Source organism: Sebastes fasciatus, chromosome 14 (genome assembly GCF_043250625.1).
Source record: "Sebastes fasciatus isolate fSebFas1 chromosome 14, fSebFas1.pri, whole genome shotgun sequence".
Classification (NCBI taxonomy): Eukaryota; Metazoa; Chordata; class Actinopteri; order Perciformes; family Sebastidae; genus Sebastes; species Sebastes fasciatus.
The window spans coordinates 32,018,378-32,038,260 of NC_133808.1; the positions used below are offsets into that span (position 1 = coordinate 32,018,378).

The window sequence follows — 19,883 nt, forward strand, 5'->3', positions numbered from 1 at the left end:
CGAGGTGGAGGTAGAAGCTGTGAGGTGATCGCTGCTCCTAAACGATGGAACCAGTTCCCCCCTGATATAACACTATCACTGACCTGGTACTCTTTACATCTAAGCTCAAGACTTTTTTATTTAGATTGGTTTTTAATACCTACTGTAGTAGCGCTGTGACATTTTCCCAATGCTTTTATGTACCATTTTATGATATGTTGTGTTTTTATTCCGGTTACTTCTTGATGTTAATGTGAAGCACTTTGGGTTCCTTGTGGTTGTTGTGAAGGGCTATACAAATACATGTTGATTGATTTGATTGATTGAACGATAACGCATACGGTAAGTAGACAATTACATATTAATATCCTCTGAAACCACACTGACGAGTAAATATATATCTGCTTAGATAACTTTCTAATTAACAACTTCTAATTTACAACAACCAGCAGTGTTTGTTATCATGATGTGACGTTACCTTCTATTATATTACCCCGTGTTGTAGTTGATGGTTTCACCACTCAACGTCACGTTAGCTGTAGATTTATATTTGATCTGTTTACACATATAAAAAAGGTACAAGTTGATATTACATAAACGATAAATGTGATGGAGAGGTACAAAAGCCCCTCAGAAGGGCTTGATCAGGGCGCTCTCCAATGCATACCATAATGAATTTTAAAAAGAGAATAAGATGGTAAAGAGAGCTGCAGATGAAGGTGGTATAATTCTCACCTCATCATCAGGCTTTGTCCTCGTTTACGTACCTCTTTGTTGTTGTTTGGTGATTAAAGGTAGCTGTTTTTAGCCGTTAGCGTCTTCGTTAAACTGCATCAACAATAGTGCTTCTCACTGATTGGCCGCAGAATGTGAAAACGTCATTTTCTGCGACATTATTGTGGTTAATGTGGTCGATACACCAGAGTAGCTGAGAGGAACTTTACGTCTCCATGGTGCAACTAAACATGGACTCAGCTTTAGGGTCAAACTAGTTTCAACGTGTTGTTTAATGTGGACTTTACCGCCTAACTTAAGAGAGAGTTTATGTACAACTGGTTCAACAGGCTGCTGAAACTGATGGACGTATCACTAAAACTGAACTTCCTGGGTTGTATTTCAACGCCTTTTTGTATGATTTGTGGTCAAACAGCGAGCCCTTAAACTCGAGACAGAATGAGTACATTGAACACTTCCACCTGTTTGATCAACGGTATGTTTGTTGGCAGCCGCTCGGGGCCTGTTGACTTCACTGTTTTCTAATGACAAACATGGGCGCTTTGTGCATTTGCCTAATTGGTTAGCAGCTGTAGTGGGAGGGATAATTGATTGCAGGGGAACGATGGTTGATTTGCAACTCAACCAAGCTAATAATTCGTTATTGATTGAAGCATTAGTGAGGGAAAAAACTCCTACAGAGACATGTAACCTCAGCCAAAGAGCTGCAGAAAGTTGATGCTCTCCGTTTTTAATCTACTTAAATGATATTACACCTCGCTAAGCTAACATCGTAAGGAGCGCGGGGCGGGAGATGATGAACTGCTGGTTTCAGCTCAGCACTGGAGACTCATATGTTATGACTGGAGGAGATTACATTTACTCAGTGTGTGTGGGAATGTGTGCGTGTGCGTGTGTGTGTGCTGGCTGGCTGTGTGTAGAGGTCAGAGGATGACTGGATATTATTCATGTGTTGATACGCATCACACACGTTCTGTAAAAATGTCTTTTCCAGTGTACAGGAAGCGTTTTCTCCTCTTAGAGCTACAACGTTTCTGCTTCATCGACTTGTGGAAGCTTCCGCCTCATTGAGCAGTCCACTACTGCTTTCAATTTTCTCATTTTAATCAGCCATTAAATTAACTCCCAAAGTTTAATTGCACGTTTTAAATAATTATCCGGAGGTCAGAGGTTAGGTATTTCTTTGAGACGGCTCACTGCTGAAGCGTCTTCTCTCTCTCCTCCTCTCTCAGCTTTACATCTCCAGCAGCCACCCTCCTGTTACCTAACATCCTTGCTTTCATCCCACGGATATGTCCTTTTTACCCAAAATGTTATACCTTTTGCATTATTTTTTCCATCCTCTTTCATCCTCTGTGCTGCATTCGGAGCTGGAAGCCCCCACGGGAGCTGGAAGTTGGAGAGAAGAAATGATTTTGAAGTGACTCAGAGAGGAGAGTTTCTCTTCTCTTCTTTGAAGCCAGGTGTAAAAATCTCTTTCTCTCTCCTCTCCAGCTGCATCCCAGAGGCCCACCTTGGCAGTTAGAGGAGAGGTCATCACCATGACGGCGTCCTCGCAGGACTCCACCCCCTCGTCTATGGCCGGCCTCTTCTTCCTGCTCCTCCTCCTCCTCCTCCTCCCCCCGACGGTCTCCACGCAGGACGTCGCCGTCCCGACGACCCCGGCGTTGTTCGACCCGCTGACCCAACCGGAGTGCGTCAAGAAAGAGCATCCAAAGGTTTCCGTCCAAGGTCAGACACTTGTTTTATTTAAACATGTGATGAACGAGGGAGAATGCAGGACTGTAAAACCTGCCGGTGATCAGATCTCATCCTCTACAGTACCGTTTGTTATCAGATCATTCAGACTGAGAGCAAAGTGAGAGAATCCGTAGTGAGAGACAGCTCAGATATTACTGAGTTTATTCAGACTGAAAGAAGCTGCTGTTCTTTATTTTAGTGTCAGCTTCAGTTCTAGTCTGACTTTGGATTTAATCATTAGGATCCAGGAACCCTCTGCTGTAAGTCATGATGTTGACTTTCATCCCGTCTCACTGCTGCTACTGCAGCACTCTGTCTGACATCACTGTAAAGCGTCTGTTAGGAATCTACTAGATATGAGGAATCTCTGCAATCTGCGATAACAGTGTTCAATATTGCGAGGACGATATGACTTGCCATAAATATACAAATATTGAAGCGTGCATATTAGCTATTAGGGGTGGGAAAAAATATTGTTACTCCTATGTATCGTGATTTTTTATTTTTTTACGATTTTAAATAGATGTTTTAATGCCAGAATCAATATTTCTGCTTCATGTGAGTCTGTGTGGAGGTAGAAGGAAGTTACCACTTTTATTGTGGTAGTCTGAGTAACGTGACGTCATATCCGTTCCGTATCCGTCAACCAAAAAAAAAATTCAGAGAGTCTAAAACGTTGGAGGGTCAGCGTGGATACGACCTGCACCCTCACATGTTAAATCCAGCGTGGTAAACACTACACATCCAGTAAAGGATGGAAACACTTTGGGTTTCACACATTGACAGGAAAAGCAGAGCTAGACAGAGCAGAGCTAAAGCTGCATGCTAACTTCTAAAAAAAAAGGCCAAAATATGTCAGAGAATAAGTCAGAACAAAGGCTGAAATATGTCCAAAAAATGTCGGAAAAAATTCCAAAATATGTCCGAAATATGGCCCAAGAAATTTCCAAAAAAGGCCAAAATATGTCAGAAAAAAAGACCTAAAAAGGCAGAAATATGTTCAAACAAAAGTCTGAAATATGTCTGTAAAAAGGCCGATATATGTCGGAAAAAAAGTCTAAAATATTTCCCAAAAAAAAGTCTGCAAAATATCCCAAAAAAGGTGCGAAAAGGTTAGCAGGAAACGTTATGGTATGACGGTAACGTGGCGGTGGAGCCGGCCGTCGCTCTCGTCTCCGTGGTCAAATGGGCCGACGCTACGACTGTAGAGCACCCAGATACTGACATTTGTGTTCTCTGCATTGAAACGGCCCCGATGGAGCTGACCATGGATGATAAAGAGAACGGAGCTGACGGGAGAGCTAGAGACCACCTTGGAGAAGTTACAGGAAGTAGACACGTGGGACTACGTCAGCTTTTCAAAATAAGGTGTTAACAAAGGGAACTGTAGATACTAAATACATCTATGGAAATAAGATTGATGGATTATATTCACCGGAAGTATAAAACATTATAAATTAAAAAGAAAATCCCACTAATCTGTGAGGGAAATGTCTTTATTCTTTGATTTCTGGGTTGCTGGAAAATAAATAATTCCTGATAATGATCCTGATATATTTGACTTCAGGACATCTCTGACTACATACATGCTGAAAATCAAACATTTTAACTGGATTCATTTAGAGATTTTCCAAAGTAAAAGTCTCTAGAAGTGTCTGATTCAACTTGTTCTCATGGTCCAGTGGTAAAATCTTAATATCGAATCTCAGTTCATCTTTATTTTTCTCTCATGCCTCCACGGTGAACGGAGAATCAAAAACAGATGCCTGTGTTTGTGAAGTAGTGAGCATCCGACTGGATAAATGAGACTTAGAGTTTAACAGTTGTTTTCATGTAGTTTGACTGTTGTTAAACGTGTCTTCTATTTACTTCAATTCATCTGTTCTTTTCTCCGTTTTGAGGCTTGAGAGAGAAAACGGTTTTCTCCCAGATTTCAAGGTAGCACGGGGCGAGTAACTGATATACAAACGGTCATTTTGGAGGTGAAGATTGAGATATAACCTCACATCAAGGAAAAAAAACATTGATTTTTATTTGAAACATTTCAGTCCAAAAAAAAGAAATCAATAGTAAATGTCAGATTTTTGGTGTCAAGGCTTCTTCTCTTTAGAGCCGATGAACCGACGCTCAACAATCACACAGAGAGGAAGAAACCCTGAGTGAAAGATAATGTAATGAAGCCAGATGGGGCTCCAGTCGCGCTCCACACTTACACCTCAACCCTGAAGCAGAAACACTTTCTCAGGGTTGCCCACAAGGTTACCGGGAAGTTAAAGGTAAAATGTAATAGACGTGGAAGCAGAAGTTATGAAGTTCATTTTAAAATAAGCCACAGAATGACGTTGTAAGAATATGTGGGAATGGGATCTACCTTAAACCTTCATTGCCAATGAAAGGTGTGTGCATGCTTTATGTGTTTTGCTGCAAATGATTGCTGTCATGCATCTTAAAGGGGACAGTTCTCTGTATATAAACACGCAGCACACACTTTAAAGTCATCGGATGTGGCGCCACCAGTGCACGTTCTTTTCTCCGTACGGATATATGTGTGCCACAGCAACAAAATAAACTGTTTTCATAAAGGTATACCTGTGCCAGTTGCAATAAAAGCTCACAGTTTTGTGCATTCAGGCGGGTCAGCGTGCCGCTGTAAAAGAACAACACCGAGAGCAAGAGAGGGGACAAGATAGAAATGATTGTGAGGGAATAACGGCGCTCGCTATCGAGCCCGTTCATCTGTACAGTGGGCCAAGAAACGAGGTCTTCCTCGCGGCGTGAAATGGAACAGAACAGTTTGGGGGCACTGAATCACAGATAGATATGGCAGAATGAAAGGTAAACACGCACAAAATTGCTGTGTTTATTTTTGAATAGGGCTGTTTGTGTTCCCTCCGCCGACGGCGACGGCGTCTCAGATTGGAGGAGCAAAAAAAAATGTCTGGTGGGGATGGAGGACAGAAACACAGAAATTGAAGAGGTGGCCAGAAGGTTTTCTAGTGATTAGAAATAGACTATTGCAGACATTTCCTCTAGTCGTTTTGTTTTGTTGTTGGACTGCAGCATTGTTCCTGTCCAAGCCTCCCTCTGTGCTCCGGGGCCGACTCACCCCCACGTCGTAGTCACCGTCTGAAATTCACTTCTTCACTTCCTGCCGCTGTGGCAGCACGTCTTTTATCTGACACTTCTGAAATCTCTGCACTAAATAAATGAAGGAATAACATTTTAGATCTGATGTCATTCAGTGTTCAGTATATTTAACACCAAAAACATCATAAAGATGGTAAATCACACCATAGCTTCTGGGGAGCCCTATTTTATCTTTGCTACGGTCATCTCTAGTGGTTACTCGCATAAAAACACACAATTCAAATGATTAGGATTATTTAAATATTTGCTTTGATTAAAATTAATCTTGACAAGCTGCTTAGATCAAGTGTTAACAAGTTAAACAGGTCATAATTCCCTCTCTATTATCTATTTCATATTGCTGTGAAAACATCTGCAAACATCTGGATTTATTTAAGTTTCTCGCCAAAAACTTAATTTTTAGGAGATTAAATTTGAACGCATCATGATAACGTACTTTACCTTCGCCCAATAGTCATTTTTACTGAGCAGAGATTGAACGCCTTAATAATAATAATAATAATAATAGTAATAATAATAATAATAATAATATTAATAATAATAATAATAATAATATAAATAATAATAATAATAATAATAATATTAATAATAATAATAATAATAATAGTAATAATAATTATAATAATAATAATAATTTAATGGATTGGTAATTAAGGAAAGTTGATAGCAAAGCAGTTGAATTAAATCCAGTTTTATAACCAGAAAAAATAAACTACGTTGCTGAGAAAGCTGAGAAAAGGTCAAAGATTTTTTTTTTATAACGTGTTTATGTTGATAAATTATTTTATCTCTCTTTCTCACATGTTTTATGTATATATATATATATATATATATATATGTATATAGTAGGACTGTCCACTCTTAATCACTTAGTCAACTAATAGTTAATTGGGGTCTTTGTAAACTGAGAGATTTGTCGCCGGTCCCAAACAGAAACTGAATCATGATGCAGCGTGCGAATGAGTCGTTGTGCAGCGTAACTGTTAGAAAGCATCAATAAGAGGAATTGAAAGTCACGGAGGCATGAGACGCCAAGGAATCGGACAACTAGGAACCAACGGGAACCAATTCTCTGTTCCCATCTCTAGTGTTTTCTCTGTCTGCCAAAGTGCCGGACGGCCTAACGATTTTACCCCACTGTCAACAATTTACCCGCATTCGGCGGGTGCTAGTTTCAGAGCCGGGTTTCAGGTCTGAACTCTGGATAATGGAACTGAAAATGGAAATAAAGAGCTCTGTGCCATTTGGTCCTTTTCTTTTGCTGTTCTTTGTAATGGATTTTTTAATCCATAGCACTGGTGAAATGGTTATTATGGAGTTCACCTATATACGCTGAGCGTCCCGCTTCACCCTCCAGATGTCCAGATTAGCCCGAGCTCCACCGGTGCTCCACTTGAAAGGCGGGCCCACTTGAGAATGGCTCTCATGGCAGCGGGGCGCTGCAGGGCTGCCGGCTCTGTCAAAGCAGGGCCGAGCCGGGCATTATGTGGAGGCAGCCGTATAGAAAAGACCCGCACAATGAAAGTGTCAGCGAGAACCTGAGATTAGCCTCCGTGATTGATGAGCGCTGTATAGCGGCCTGTTGAAGCGAGCTACCTCGGTCACCTGGAGGAGACCGGCTGAGAAGATTTCAGCGTGGTCACGCAGTGAGAATACCAACGTATACCCGTGTATGTGCCTATAATGACGAGTTTGTGTTTGTATGTTTGCTGATCTAAGAGGGTGTCTGTGGTGCAGTCAGAGTCTGTGTGTGTGACGTGGTTAGATTTAATCTAGCCAGTGTGTCTGAGTCGGTCTCTCCACTGGAGCATGCTATCAGAGTTAAAGCCCAGCTCCTTCCTCTGGCTTTAAACCCCAGCCAGCGTTACTTCCTGCTTTTTTGGTTCTTTCTCAAACAGAAGAATGGGGGCGTGGTTAATAGTCAGACGTTATTCATCACCATGGCAACCAGATTGCATCGTTTCGCAACCCCGTTTGGATGAATTTATTGTTTATCAGACCACAAATGAGACCAGAATTATCTCAACACACCGACTCTCACTCGCTCTCTTCTTCACCCTCTCCTTCTGGCGAGGCGGCCGTTTGGCAGCTGCTGCACCGAGGAGCCGCCGCGGAGGACGGATATATACATGTTGCCGAGCTCCGCCGTTTGAAATGCAGTTTCTGGACGTTTTGGAGATTCACCGTCCACCAGCACCGGCCGCTATCGCCTCATCTCCCAGCACCGACACCGCATCCGGCATTCCTTTATTTCTCTAGCGGGAGCGTCACGTGGCGGCTGCGTTTCTGCTGCGTTTTTGCTGCTGTCAGCACTTTCTTTCTACATAGAGTTTGCCTTTTAATGGCCATTTCATTTCATTATAAATGTCATTTATATTTATTTTAGACAGAGGAAGTTTGAGAAACATGTGGTAATTTGTAAATAATAGTAATAATCCACCATTAAAACCCCGTACTATATTCATTCATGGAGCTCTGCAAGTCACTGCATGTTCTACAACACTTTCCGGCCCATATTTCAGAATAAAAGCCTTGTGTTAACAAATGAAGGAATTCTGTCCACAGAAAAAAACGCTTGAGGGCTTTTATTTTTAAATGAAAGCAGGAAGTGTTGATTAAAAGAAAAAAGTCTTTACTTTTTTTCCATGTCTGTAACGTTTTCTACAGATATAGACATTGGAACTGTCGTAATGTTGCTGATATGATGTCATTATACAGCCAATAGATGACCTTCACTTTCTGTTGTTGTTGTGAACCGCGCGGCTCGCGTCAAAAATAGGCGAGACCTCGAATCTCTAGCCGAGGCAGTGTCTCATGCGCGGCTGTGTAGCTGCCATAACCTGTTAACATGGACACCGAAATTAAAAACAACAGGTAACGCAGCCGCCTTGCGCTAGTCATACGGCCGGCCTGGCCCCGGCTTCAGTTGGGCTAGCTAAGTATATGACTCAATGTGAATGACTCAAATATGAAACAGCCTGGAAATGCCAAAATACACAGGATGGGGGCTTTAGGTCGATATTTAAATGTCACTCACAAGTCTAAAACTAAGACAAATCATTGGTTTATGAAATCATCTTCCACACACACACATGAGTTTTCACCCACTCTGTCCAAAACAAGACGTGACTGGATGTAAATAGCTGACAGCAGACGAAGACGAGGTAGACAATCTAGACAAACATCCACCGTGTCGAGCATCAACCTCTCCGGCGGCTTTACTTTGGCCCCGACAGCATCGCATTTTTCCAATCTGCTAGAAGACACCACAAACAACCGCTCGCTGTATGTTTCTATGTCTGCTGTTCCGATGACGTGCCAGACGCGCTTTATGCCAACCAAACCACGCCACGCCACAGATGCAGTGCAGGGATACAGCAGTGGAATCACGTAACCTCCACCCACAAGGCAACACACACCGTACGAGCCGCCAGCTCAGATTTAGATGGATGATACCGGCTCGCAGCATATAAGACTGCGGGTCTGATAAGAGCATGGCATGAGGGCAGCGAGTGGAACGCTCTGAATCTAGATACGGAGCTGGGAATTTATGGAGTCGGCTGTGCGTTGTGTTGCGAGGCCCGGAGAACTGGTTCCATACAGAGAGTGTGTGTGTGTGTAAAGGGGTCAGCCTGGTTTGTAAGAGAAATAGATAAACTCTGCCCCTTCATCACACCCAGCGCTGCAATATCCATCACGGCAGCACCATGTTTCATAAGGGAGGATGTGTAGGGAAGTAATGGTTGATAATAAGACCTTTGGCTCCGGCTTCACAGAGAAGAGGAGGAGTTGTCTGATGGATTAGATGGCTTCACTGTCCGGGTCGTCTGCTCAAATCGCTCTGGAGAGAGACGAAGGAGAATAGAAACACCGCTGGTGTCGCCGCTCATTTCCTGTTTCATTCCTTTCAAATCTGGTCTTTTCCATGAACTTTTAACCCTCGCTTACCTGCCTGAACTATTGTCTCTACTAGGGGTGTTTTTACAGCAATACCATACGTAGAACTTTCCACGGTTCCGATACGATTCAAGGACGATATTTGGCTCATCTAGAGCGATACGATACGATTAGATAACTTGAAATCGATTCAGTCAGTGTGACTGTGAACTAAATATCTGATACTGGACAGAGCAGGTCAGGATTCATCAAAATGTTTCTTGTAACGGTACGTGTCCACAGGGGCGTTTTTTATCGCGAGGGGATGCGACGCTTCCCATCATTGGACGCTTGGTGTGCTGTCTCTAGAGACGGCTCCTGATTGGACGAACGCTTTCCCGCCGTTGGCTGCTGCTCCCAGCTTTCAAACCGGAACCAGTCTGGAGGCTCGTTTGGAAACTTTCTTCTCTTATTTCACGTAAATAGTTCACTGAGATGTGTTTCTGAAAACATCTGAGGAGAGAAATAATCCAGGTTGATGAATCTGTCTTTATTTTAGATCAACAACGTTTATTTTAAAAGATCCTCGGGAGTTTGGAGAGGCGGCGAGTCACGTCGGACGCCTGTGAATTACATAAAGTAGACGAGCCCTCAACTTTATGCAAATGAGGAGCGGGCGTCGTGACGCCTAGTCTCTCGAATCGCGACACCGCGCTACCAGAATGCATTGCGCGGCTGCTTACATAGACAATGAATGGGGAGCGTGGAAAGCACGGAGGCTGTGGACACGGACCATAAGGGAATCAGGGATAAATTAATTATGGATATAAACAAGTAAACACAACGATTAATGGCAAAAACATACAGCTTTTATTTAAAAATAATAAAAAGTGCAACTGATTCAGTTCTCAAGATACAAGGCAGTGAAATATTTAACCAAAAATACTATTAATAATAATTGGCGCTGCTGGATCATGACGTCATACACAGGGAAGGTGCAAATTCTTAGTATCAATATATTATTTACCTTGCAAATCCATTTCAGATGGACATACGTCCCCTGTGAAGGACAACTTGCCGAGTACCTATCGCTGTAGTTGGATGGTAGGAATATAAATGGATGTAGTAGATGAACGTTACACCCCTACTCTCCACTCACCTTCTCTCCAATCCTCTCTCCTCCTCTTTTATTCTCTTTCTTGCCTTCCTCCTTCACTTCATCTCTCCGTCACCCTTTCTCTCTCTTTGTCTGCTCTTTTCATGCTTCTATAACAGGCAGAAAAATGTATTGCACACTTTGTACGAGTATCTCTTTCATCGTTTGGGTAATGGCGCTGTCGTTTAGCCGTTGTGTCGACATCTGAAGGGCTCTTGAGCAGCACGAGAGTGATGCCCCTGTAAGACATGAATATTCACTTAAAAGAGAAAAGTATTCGCCATGCTTTTCTGATCTTATTTTTCATGTACCTCTCCGTGTTGCCCTCCTCGTTGGTGAGCACGGTGATGGGGCCTAATTGGAGTGGTGCTATCAGAGCCGTGGCGTGTTCTGCAGCCATCCATCAGGCGTCTGAACGGAGCTGAGTTTAGCATGCTGCCGGGGCCAGCCTCTCACCCACTGATGGTATGTCAGGATATCTGATGCCGGCCCGGGAGATAGCGAAGGCGATCGGAGAATAGAAAACGTTTAAAGGCTTTATTGCTACTTTAACGGTGAAAGTAGAGAGGCAGCAGGAAAATTGCTCTCTTTGCTTTTTCTATGTCCGTGCTGTCTCCTGTCGCCGTGGATACCCCCTTTCAGACGGGCCGCATTGTGGAAGTGCATCGGCAATTTTACATCTTGTCCCCATGGTTGAATAAGGTTATTTCTTCCTCTAAAATCAAGGCTGCAAATTTAGATCGGACCGGGTAACATTTCCTTGAATTGAATCCCATCATGTTTAGGCTGCAATTTCACCACGTTAAATAAACAGTGATATTAACGCTTCCTCGCACCATTTCCTTTTCCAACGACTGGAATTAGCTCGACTTACTCGCTCCAGTCATAGTGTTTACTATACTATTGCAGATGTCCATAGAGGATAAATTATGTTGATGGCATTTCTGAGCTGTTTCGCCTTCTTAAAAATATATTTAAGTATCCTTTCTTATGCACAGAGAAAGTGAAATCAGTTTAATAACTTATAAGTAGGTAATAAAAATGTGATTTTGTTGAATTACTCATATTTTGGGCCAAAGAGTAAAACCTTCAGAAAGCCGATGCTGACTTATTTGTCACGTAACTTCCGTACTTTAGTAACGCCACTTCAGTAGTTATTTTAACCCAAACGTTGACTTAGTTGTTACGTAACTTCAGTGCTTAAGTAACGCCACTTCTGTACTTATTTAAACCCAAACCACAATCTTTTCATAAACCTAATATCCTGGTAAAACTTTATTTTGAAAAGACTGTATGCATGTATCGTGCAGAAATCAGTACGTGCTGGACATTCGTAGTTTAACGCACGAAAAATGAGAAATAGCTTTTCGTGAGATATCATAGTAACCGTTGAGCTGACATTCCTGCAACAGCGTTCCTCCTTCAGAGCTTCATCTCCGGGGTTCCTCCCTCACGATGGTCATTAATTACAGTGACAGACTTAAACAGCCATTCACCTGCAGAATAAGTTTGTAAATCCATCACTGATACCGCCCGTCAGAGGACTCTGTCAGAGGACTGAGAACACTCTCCATCATCATTAGTTTTCAACTGGCGAGTGAACATTGAGGCACTGCCCCGAACACTTCTGTCATGTTTGAGTGAAGTGTAGCTGGACATTTACGTAACAGATACCTACGTTTGAACACCACAAAGTTATTACAGATGAAACCAGCAATTTAACCGATGGCATGTCTGAATGGTTGTTCTGATCTCACCCCTCCGTTCGGCTTTCTGTCACGCTCTCTTTCTAAGAATATTGCTCACATTTCTGTCAGTTTTTACAACACAACTACCAGCGCATTGGACCCTGACAGATCTCTGGATGCTGCCTCACCGTTGGGTTTTGTGAAGCAGACAGACATCTTCACCGGTCCCCGACTGAGAGGCTGTTAGCCTCCCTGGCCCCCAGCGCCATTCCTCCCGTGGCTGCTCAGTCCCCGCTCTCTCCAGGCGCTTTCTCAGCTCTGCCCGTAACCCTGCAGACCCCTCTATCTGAGATCAGTCAAGTGGGAGGAGGGGAGGATGGAGGGGTGAAAAGACGGAGGGATGGAGGGACAGTTGTGCTCCACTGAGGCACTCGCTCAAACTATCGCCCTCTGCAAGTGCAGCCACAGTGAAAATCGAAAGTTAGAATAGCAGAGATAGTGGAGAACGGGACAGACGGGGGTGGAGATGGAGCGCGAGGAAGGGCGAAGAGTGATACGAAGAAGACCCAACAAAACATATTTCAAGGGATTTAGGCCAGATAAGGCCGGAGGTGTGAGCATATCGGGCACCGCAGGGAAAGTTTTGCTCCTTCAGTGCTGAACAACACAACAGAAGATGTGGAGTTATTTGCACAGAAATGTGCTTCCAGTAAATGGATATCGTATGTTAATGTGTATTTTGCAGAATGCATTCATTCCTGTGGCATCATTTAGCCACAGTTGTTATTTTCACATTTTAAATGTGAGTAATATTCTCCGGGAGAAAGAGAGAATACTGCTGTCGGTTGAGCTGAATGTATTCAGAGTGCAGTCAGACAGTATATATGTGTCCTAATTGACTGCTTTGTTTAACAATTTAGTTCTTACTGTTGACTTATTTGTCAGGTAACTTCTGTACTTAAGTAACGCCACTTCCGTAGTTATTTTAACCCAAACGTTGACTTATTTTATAACGTAACTTCCGTACTTAAGTAACGCCACTTTTGTAGTTATTCACCCAGACGTTGACTGATTTGTTAGGTAAAGTCTTCAGTGCTCAACAACACTAGAAAATGTGTCTTTATTTATTTGCACAGAGATGTGCTTCCAGTAAATGGATATTGTATGTTAATGTGTATTTTGCAGAATGCATTCATTCCTGTGGCATCATTTAGCCACAGTTGTTATTTTCACATTTTAAATGTGAGTAATATTCTCTGGGAGAAAGAGAGAATACTGCTGTCGGTTGAGCTGAATGTATTCAGAGTGTAATCACACAGTATATATGTGTGCTAATTGACTCTGGAGGTGATCCTTCATTCACAGAATCACCTGCCAGACGGCAGCCGGTCTCCATGTGACCTGTTTGGTTAACGGTGTTGGATCGACCACGTTGCCCTGAAGATAACCATTTTTAATATTGCCTATTTCCAGCTTCCCATTAGCAACACATTGTGTTGAAGAAGATGATAGACAGATACCTTTAGTACAACATGTGTCATTCATAGCTCATTAAACAGAGCAGTGCTGGAGGGCACACCTCAACGAGACGCCTGATTAGAATGATAATGATAAAAACAATATGATCTAGTGCAGGATGTTGATACGGGAACACATGATGTCAGACTGAGAAAAAGAAAACAAGGTGAGGAAACTCAAGTTTACAGAAATACACTATTTGGTTTTAACGGTCACATGAGCTTCTTCCTCTGTCAGCGGGTTGGTTGCATTACATTAGTACCCATTTCCCATTTATAATGTTTTGCATAGCGGTCAAAAACAAATATGAATGTTCACAGTGAAAACACAAGACTTCTATCGTTAGTCAGTGAAGTTAACGTCAACCATGACCGTTTCCTAACCCCTAACCCCTAACCCCTAACCCCTAACCCCTAACCCCTAACTGAGTGGATTTGTTTCCTGAATCTAACTTCCTGTGAACTGGAAGTTTATTTTGAAATGACGCTATGCATGTAACGAGCGTATACTGACACACCGTCCTTGACGTGTCCCAAAGTAATGCTAGAGAGGTATCTAGTACGTCTGTTTCCGATGTCGAGGGACATTGACTAATGCCTGGATCAGACTACAGGATATGTTTGACGGTTACCATGGTTACTATGTCAGATCAGACGACTGAGCTTCATACATTATTGTCGTGACTTGACCGCGGCACATGACAGACTACACGGCGGACCCCTGTTCCGACAACACACACTCTCCCGGCACCGCCGTCTCTAATATATACAGGCTTACCGGGGCTCCAGCCCCCCCGGGCCCGACCATGTAAAGGGGCCCGACCATGTAAAGGGGCCCACGAGGCTCCGGGGGAAAAACAATAACGATATAATTCACATGGAGAAGAGAAAGCGGGCGCACAACGGGATGCTTCATGACGCAAAGACGCAACAGCGGTGGTGTTTTTTACTCCAACACAACCTAGATTGAACATCCTACTGCTGGGAAGGTCCGATGACATCATTCTGCATAATAAGTAGCTGTGTGCTTCTTTACAGCTGTGTGTTCACAGCTGTGTGCGTCTGAGCTCAGCCGGTCAGATTCACGGCCGTGACGGAACACGAAAACAAATCAAACATGCTAGACTTTCTGTCGGGATGTCGTGAGGCGTCCCAGACGCGGCGTCAGTTTTCGTGTGCTATGACACACTACTCCAGATAAAACTGTCGATTTTCGCTCATGACACTCCTTTATCGTTCCCGATCCGAGTCGACACCCTACGACGGCCGCGTCGGGCTGTAATCGGGCTGATATCGTGGAGTCTGAACCGGTGATATTTGACTTCACTTAGTTGGGAGTGAGAATGTGTTGTTAAAGTACAACAAGCCTTCTTTCTGCTGTAAATCCCCGATGCTGGAAGACCAACATACTTGAGCTGCAGGAGGTGAAACACAGTCCAGAGTTTTGCACCGTGGCCTTAATGACATCATCCTCCCAGCTCAGAGATGGACAAAGTTTGATGGGTGAGCAGGCAGACGAGCCCAGCGGCTCAAATTTAGAGGGATTAGATGGAGGTAAGATTGGATCTTTATCGAATCGCCTCCTTCCGAGCTCCGACTGGAGGGAATCTCTCATTCCGTCAGCTTTTAAACGATAAACGTTTGGGATTGTGCTCGAGCTGTGTGGCTGTATTTGGGAGGGATCTGCAGTGTGTTGTTGCTTTCAGCTCCGTAATATGTTGCTTTGACTGCTCTTCATCCAGGATCAGTCGGGGAGCCACTTCACTCTGCCCACATGCTGGTCGTACATGTGGGGAGAAGAAGCGGAATGTTTAAAAGATGGAGGGAGATAGAAAGGTTATGATTTATGTCTGGAGACGAATGTCTCAGCCACTGTCCTCATCCCTCTGGCAGCCACGGGCTAATGCATTAATCCGTCTGCCAGCGGATTGCAGAGGGGAAAGAAATAACCCAATAATCGTTTATCAAGTCCAGCTTGGGGCCGACCGGGAGGGAGGGGGACTTTCATATTCATTCTGCTTTATTGTCCCTTCTTTGTCCCCCCCCACCCGTCCAGACAGTTATGAGGCGACGGAGTGAGCAGCGCATATAAAAGCACTTGTAAGCAGGAGGATAAATGTCAGTCAGTGAAAGACCCCTCGCTGTCAGAGGCCTCTCTCTGAGAGAGTAAACAAGCTCTGCTGCTCGCTACTGAATCAAATCCACCCGTCCTCTTCCTTAATAAGCTTCTGAAGAGATATTCATGATGTGGGGGAATGTTTATAAGCGCGTAATACTTTCCTCTGTCGGTGATTCATGCTGCACATTAAAAGCCGTGGAGTGAACGCTAACAGCTCCTGTTTTTACCGTAATGCCTCTGTGGGAATAATTCTGCTGTTATCTACCTCCCCGCTGCACATTCTTATTTTATGGTTCATGTCATATGCTCTTTTTTTAATGGTCTTATTTTATGGGGAGAATAAGTCACTTTTAACAGTCTGTCTTAAATCATTTTCTATTTCTGGATGTTTTCCAGAATATATTTAGTGTGTAAGGCGGGGGGGCGTCAGTGCTGGATTTTACCCCAAAAAAGTGCTCTGAGATCAGCCTCAGTCTTCTGCTCTTTCTTCTTCTTCTGTCTTTGGTAACCTGATATGACGTTAGAAGAGAAGGAGAGAAACAAGCCTTCAGGCATCATTTACTAACATCCAGTGTTAATGGATGACAAAGCTCTTTAATAAGTGTCTGTTAATAACACTGAGTCATCCCCGGTGTTACATCCAGCTTTACGTATCACATTAATCAAAAGCATGCCTGCACAGAATTCAATATACTGTACAACTCCCAGACGTGTGTTTCTGTAAATGCTTATTACAGTTATTGCCGTTTATTATTACATCTACAGTGACCCGGTCGACCCTAGAGGCAGATTGCTTACCACGCTATCTAGTGCACTGATAAAAATATCCTCCTTTAAACAAATGAAGTCATCTTTTTGCATCATATTGTGCAGATCAAGTGAGACTAGTCTTTGTTTAAACTCCATTTTTTGTACATAAAAAATAAGTTTGCAAGTAAAATCAACTTAATTTTATTATGTAGATCATTGCAAAATTAGTATTTTGCAATGATATTTATTCAAGTGTTAACTAAGAAGATATTTTTTTACACTACACCTCGAGTTTCTATGAAGATATTTTTACCATTGGGTCTTCTTCTGCTACAGCGCTTACTATTTCAGTGGTGCAGTGGATGATGCACTGATTCTGGTTTAACATGTTAGCCTGGGGCAAAGGGCCTGCTGCCATAGAGAGAGGTGAGATGCCATAAATAATTGTTAAAATATGGGGATAACGGGGCACACTTAAGTTTAAGTTCCATGTTCTGTCCTCTTCCATTACCTTTCCTGATGTTTTAGATTTATGCCGTGGTATCGTTTTTCAGTATCGGTGTGGAGATATTTAGGCAGGGTATCGTATCAAAGTCAGAATTCTGGTATCGTGACTCTACAAGGAAACGTAAAGCAGAGGATCACGTTGAGTCGTCAACATTTAGTTTACATTCAGTTTCTGTGTGCTGTTAATCTTCTAATGAGGTGTTGCTGTGCACGTTAATGCAGTCGGTGTTTAAAGGATTTGAATGATCTCATTTGTGTGTTAGAATCCTGTTTAGAGACACTACGCACACACACACACACATATACAGCCTCTGTTCACACGTGCTGCAGCTTGGTTTAAAGCCGCGATGCTGTTGGACTCTTTAAGTCGTCTTCAGGTGTGTTTACGTTCGATTGAGGGGTTAAAGATGGCTCCTCTCTGCTCCTCCATCTTCAGCCTTTAATCAGACAGCGATGTGCAGATGGTCTCTCTCTCTCCAGCCTTGTATGGTTTCTACAGCCACCCTGTTCATATGTCTAATATAAATATGTATGGAGGGAGTCAGAGGCGGCCTGCTGGGTCCACCACTCAGTTATTATGTGCGCGAGGTCATCGGTGATTTAATCCCGTCTGTGTGGAAATGTTTTATAGTCTGTTATTCATTTTTAAAGGTTAGTTAATTATGGTAGTAGCCTGTGAATGTTTCTTCTCATGTTCTCAACCAGATTAGAGCTGTTGTTAATGTAATTACCCGTGATGTTGCTTCAGGCGGTGCATGTGGAGCTACGTACTGTACAGGGAGGGCTGAATAATTCACCCCTCTAAATATCTACTTTTGATGTTTCAGACATGATTACATTAGTAATTATTTCCTGTAAATTAAAATCAATGGCGGTGTGATGAATGTATACCAGCTACAATCCCATTATTAAATGATGCCGTTGTTGAATTCCTCTCGGGGTCCTCCAGTTACTCGGAGAAAAGTCGGCTCTCATTCCTCAGTTTGTACATCCTTCGATTCCTTTCCTAGCCTCCTCTCCTCGCACCTTAGTCCCTTCCACCTGAGATGCGAGCGGAGGAGGCGAGGAAGAGACACGAGGAGAGAGGAGTTGAGGGAACAAGCGTTTAACAAAATGAGATATCCGTCCTTCGGGGCAATCGTTTTAAAGCGACGTCCGTTAAATATCTCTCTTACGTCATACGTCTCTTTTCTACGTCAAGGATGCTGAGAACACATACAGAAGGAAGGAAACACTAGTGCATCCTCGCTCTTTGTTTCCTCCGGCAGTCCTCCAGATGCATGTTAGGAATTAAGACCTCCTTCAAGATGGCGCGTTGAGATCGATTTCCATGTCCCAGACAGGAGGACGGAGGAGACGAGGAGGCACAAAATAGAGAAATGAAAAGAGCATAGTGTCTAAATAACGTTAGCTATTTTTAGAGAAGAATAGATCACCAAACTCTGAGCTTTTTAACGCTTCTCCGTGCTGCATAGAAACAGTCCAAGCTGCTGGTTGCTTTCCATGTTTGTTTTTGGTACAAGACCTCTCAACAATCGCGGCTCTTGCAGCATTTGGTGGAGTCATCTAGTGCCAGAACTCCAGGTGTTACTGACCAGTCATCCAGTGGGATGTCTAGTGTGGAAGAAGACCCAAATATGAGTAACCTTGCACGGCAGCTGGATTCTCGCAATGTCATGAAATCAGGAAAGAATTGCAGGATCACAAATCATCTGGCAAGTCCTGTGAGGAGCTACTACGGCTACGGCGTGGTTTAGGTGTGTGTGACGTCACAGAGGGGTTAGCGTGGATGCTGCAGCAGCATCAGTTCTATCAGAACTGGAGAGTATGTCTTCATTGGAAGAAGAGCAAAGAACGGCTTGTCTAGACAGAAAAGATGTTTTCAGTCTTCTCTTGACTGGCTTCAGCAAGAGTTTGATTGACAGATGGTTCATCCAATCACCTGCCAAGTATTTCTAGTTTTCATTGACGGCTTCTCAGTTTGTTCTGTGTAAAGAGTAATGACATGTCCACTATTTACTTCTGTTTGAGTAACGTTTGTTAAAGAGCTTTTAAATCATCCAGATGTGTGTCTCCAGTAGGAAGAAGCAGAGGGTTCACTAATGCCTTGTTTTGCTCTGTTTCATTGGATTTGTTGACGATATGAAGAATACAGAATAACGTCGGTCTGGTCCATTAAACTATTAGTGCCATTTTCTTGCAATTTGAAAATTGCTCTCCTTTGAAATGTTATTTTCTTTAGAAGATAAATAATGACTCATTTATTCATCTCATAGCTGTAAAACCTTGAGTCAAGTTCAGTCCGACAGCAGCTCAGTGAAAACTTCCTATTCAACATCTGGACTAAACAGGTTGCGGCAGATATTTCTCATTTCCTGTCAATACCGGCACCGTTAGTTACAGGATGTGTGTGTGATGTAAATCAAGAGCAGCACACTGTACTGTATCTGCAGCCTTCTGTCTTTGTACCAGTCGTATATCTCGTTATGTTTTCAGACGACGGAGCCATATGGGCGCCGTCAATCCTAAAACGCTCGTCCTTTTTACATGACGGAGAGTTGTTTCACCGCTCGCTGTGACTTCCTCCAACACTTTGATGTAGTCTCACACCCGTCGCCTCCAGCTTCTACTTTCATGTTTAAAGAAGAAGGAAGTTTAAGGTTTTAAAT

At 43.1% G+C, this 19,883-nt stretch overlaps 1 protein-coding gene across 4 annotated transcripts in view; it reads left to right on the forward strand.

Annotated features, from left to right (window-relative positions):
* The window catches only part of sema5ba (sema domain, seven thrombospondin repeats (type 1 and type 1-like), transmembrane domain (TM) and short cytoplasmic domain, (semaphorin) 5Ba), a 220,391-nt gene that overhangs the window by 94,048 nt on the left and 106,460 nt on the right, over positions 1–19,883 (forward strand). For all 4 annotated transcript variants that reach the window (XM_074657944.1, XM_074657943.1, XM_074657946.1 and 1 more), the window contains exon 3: positions 2,209–2,445. In XM_074657944.1, coding sequence (XP_074514045.1) covers positions 2,256–2,445 — 190 coding nt within the window. In that variant the 5' untranslated portion in view covers positions 2,209–2,255. The remainder of the gene's footprint in view (positions 1–2,208; positions 2,446–19,883) is intronic.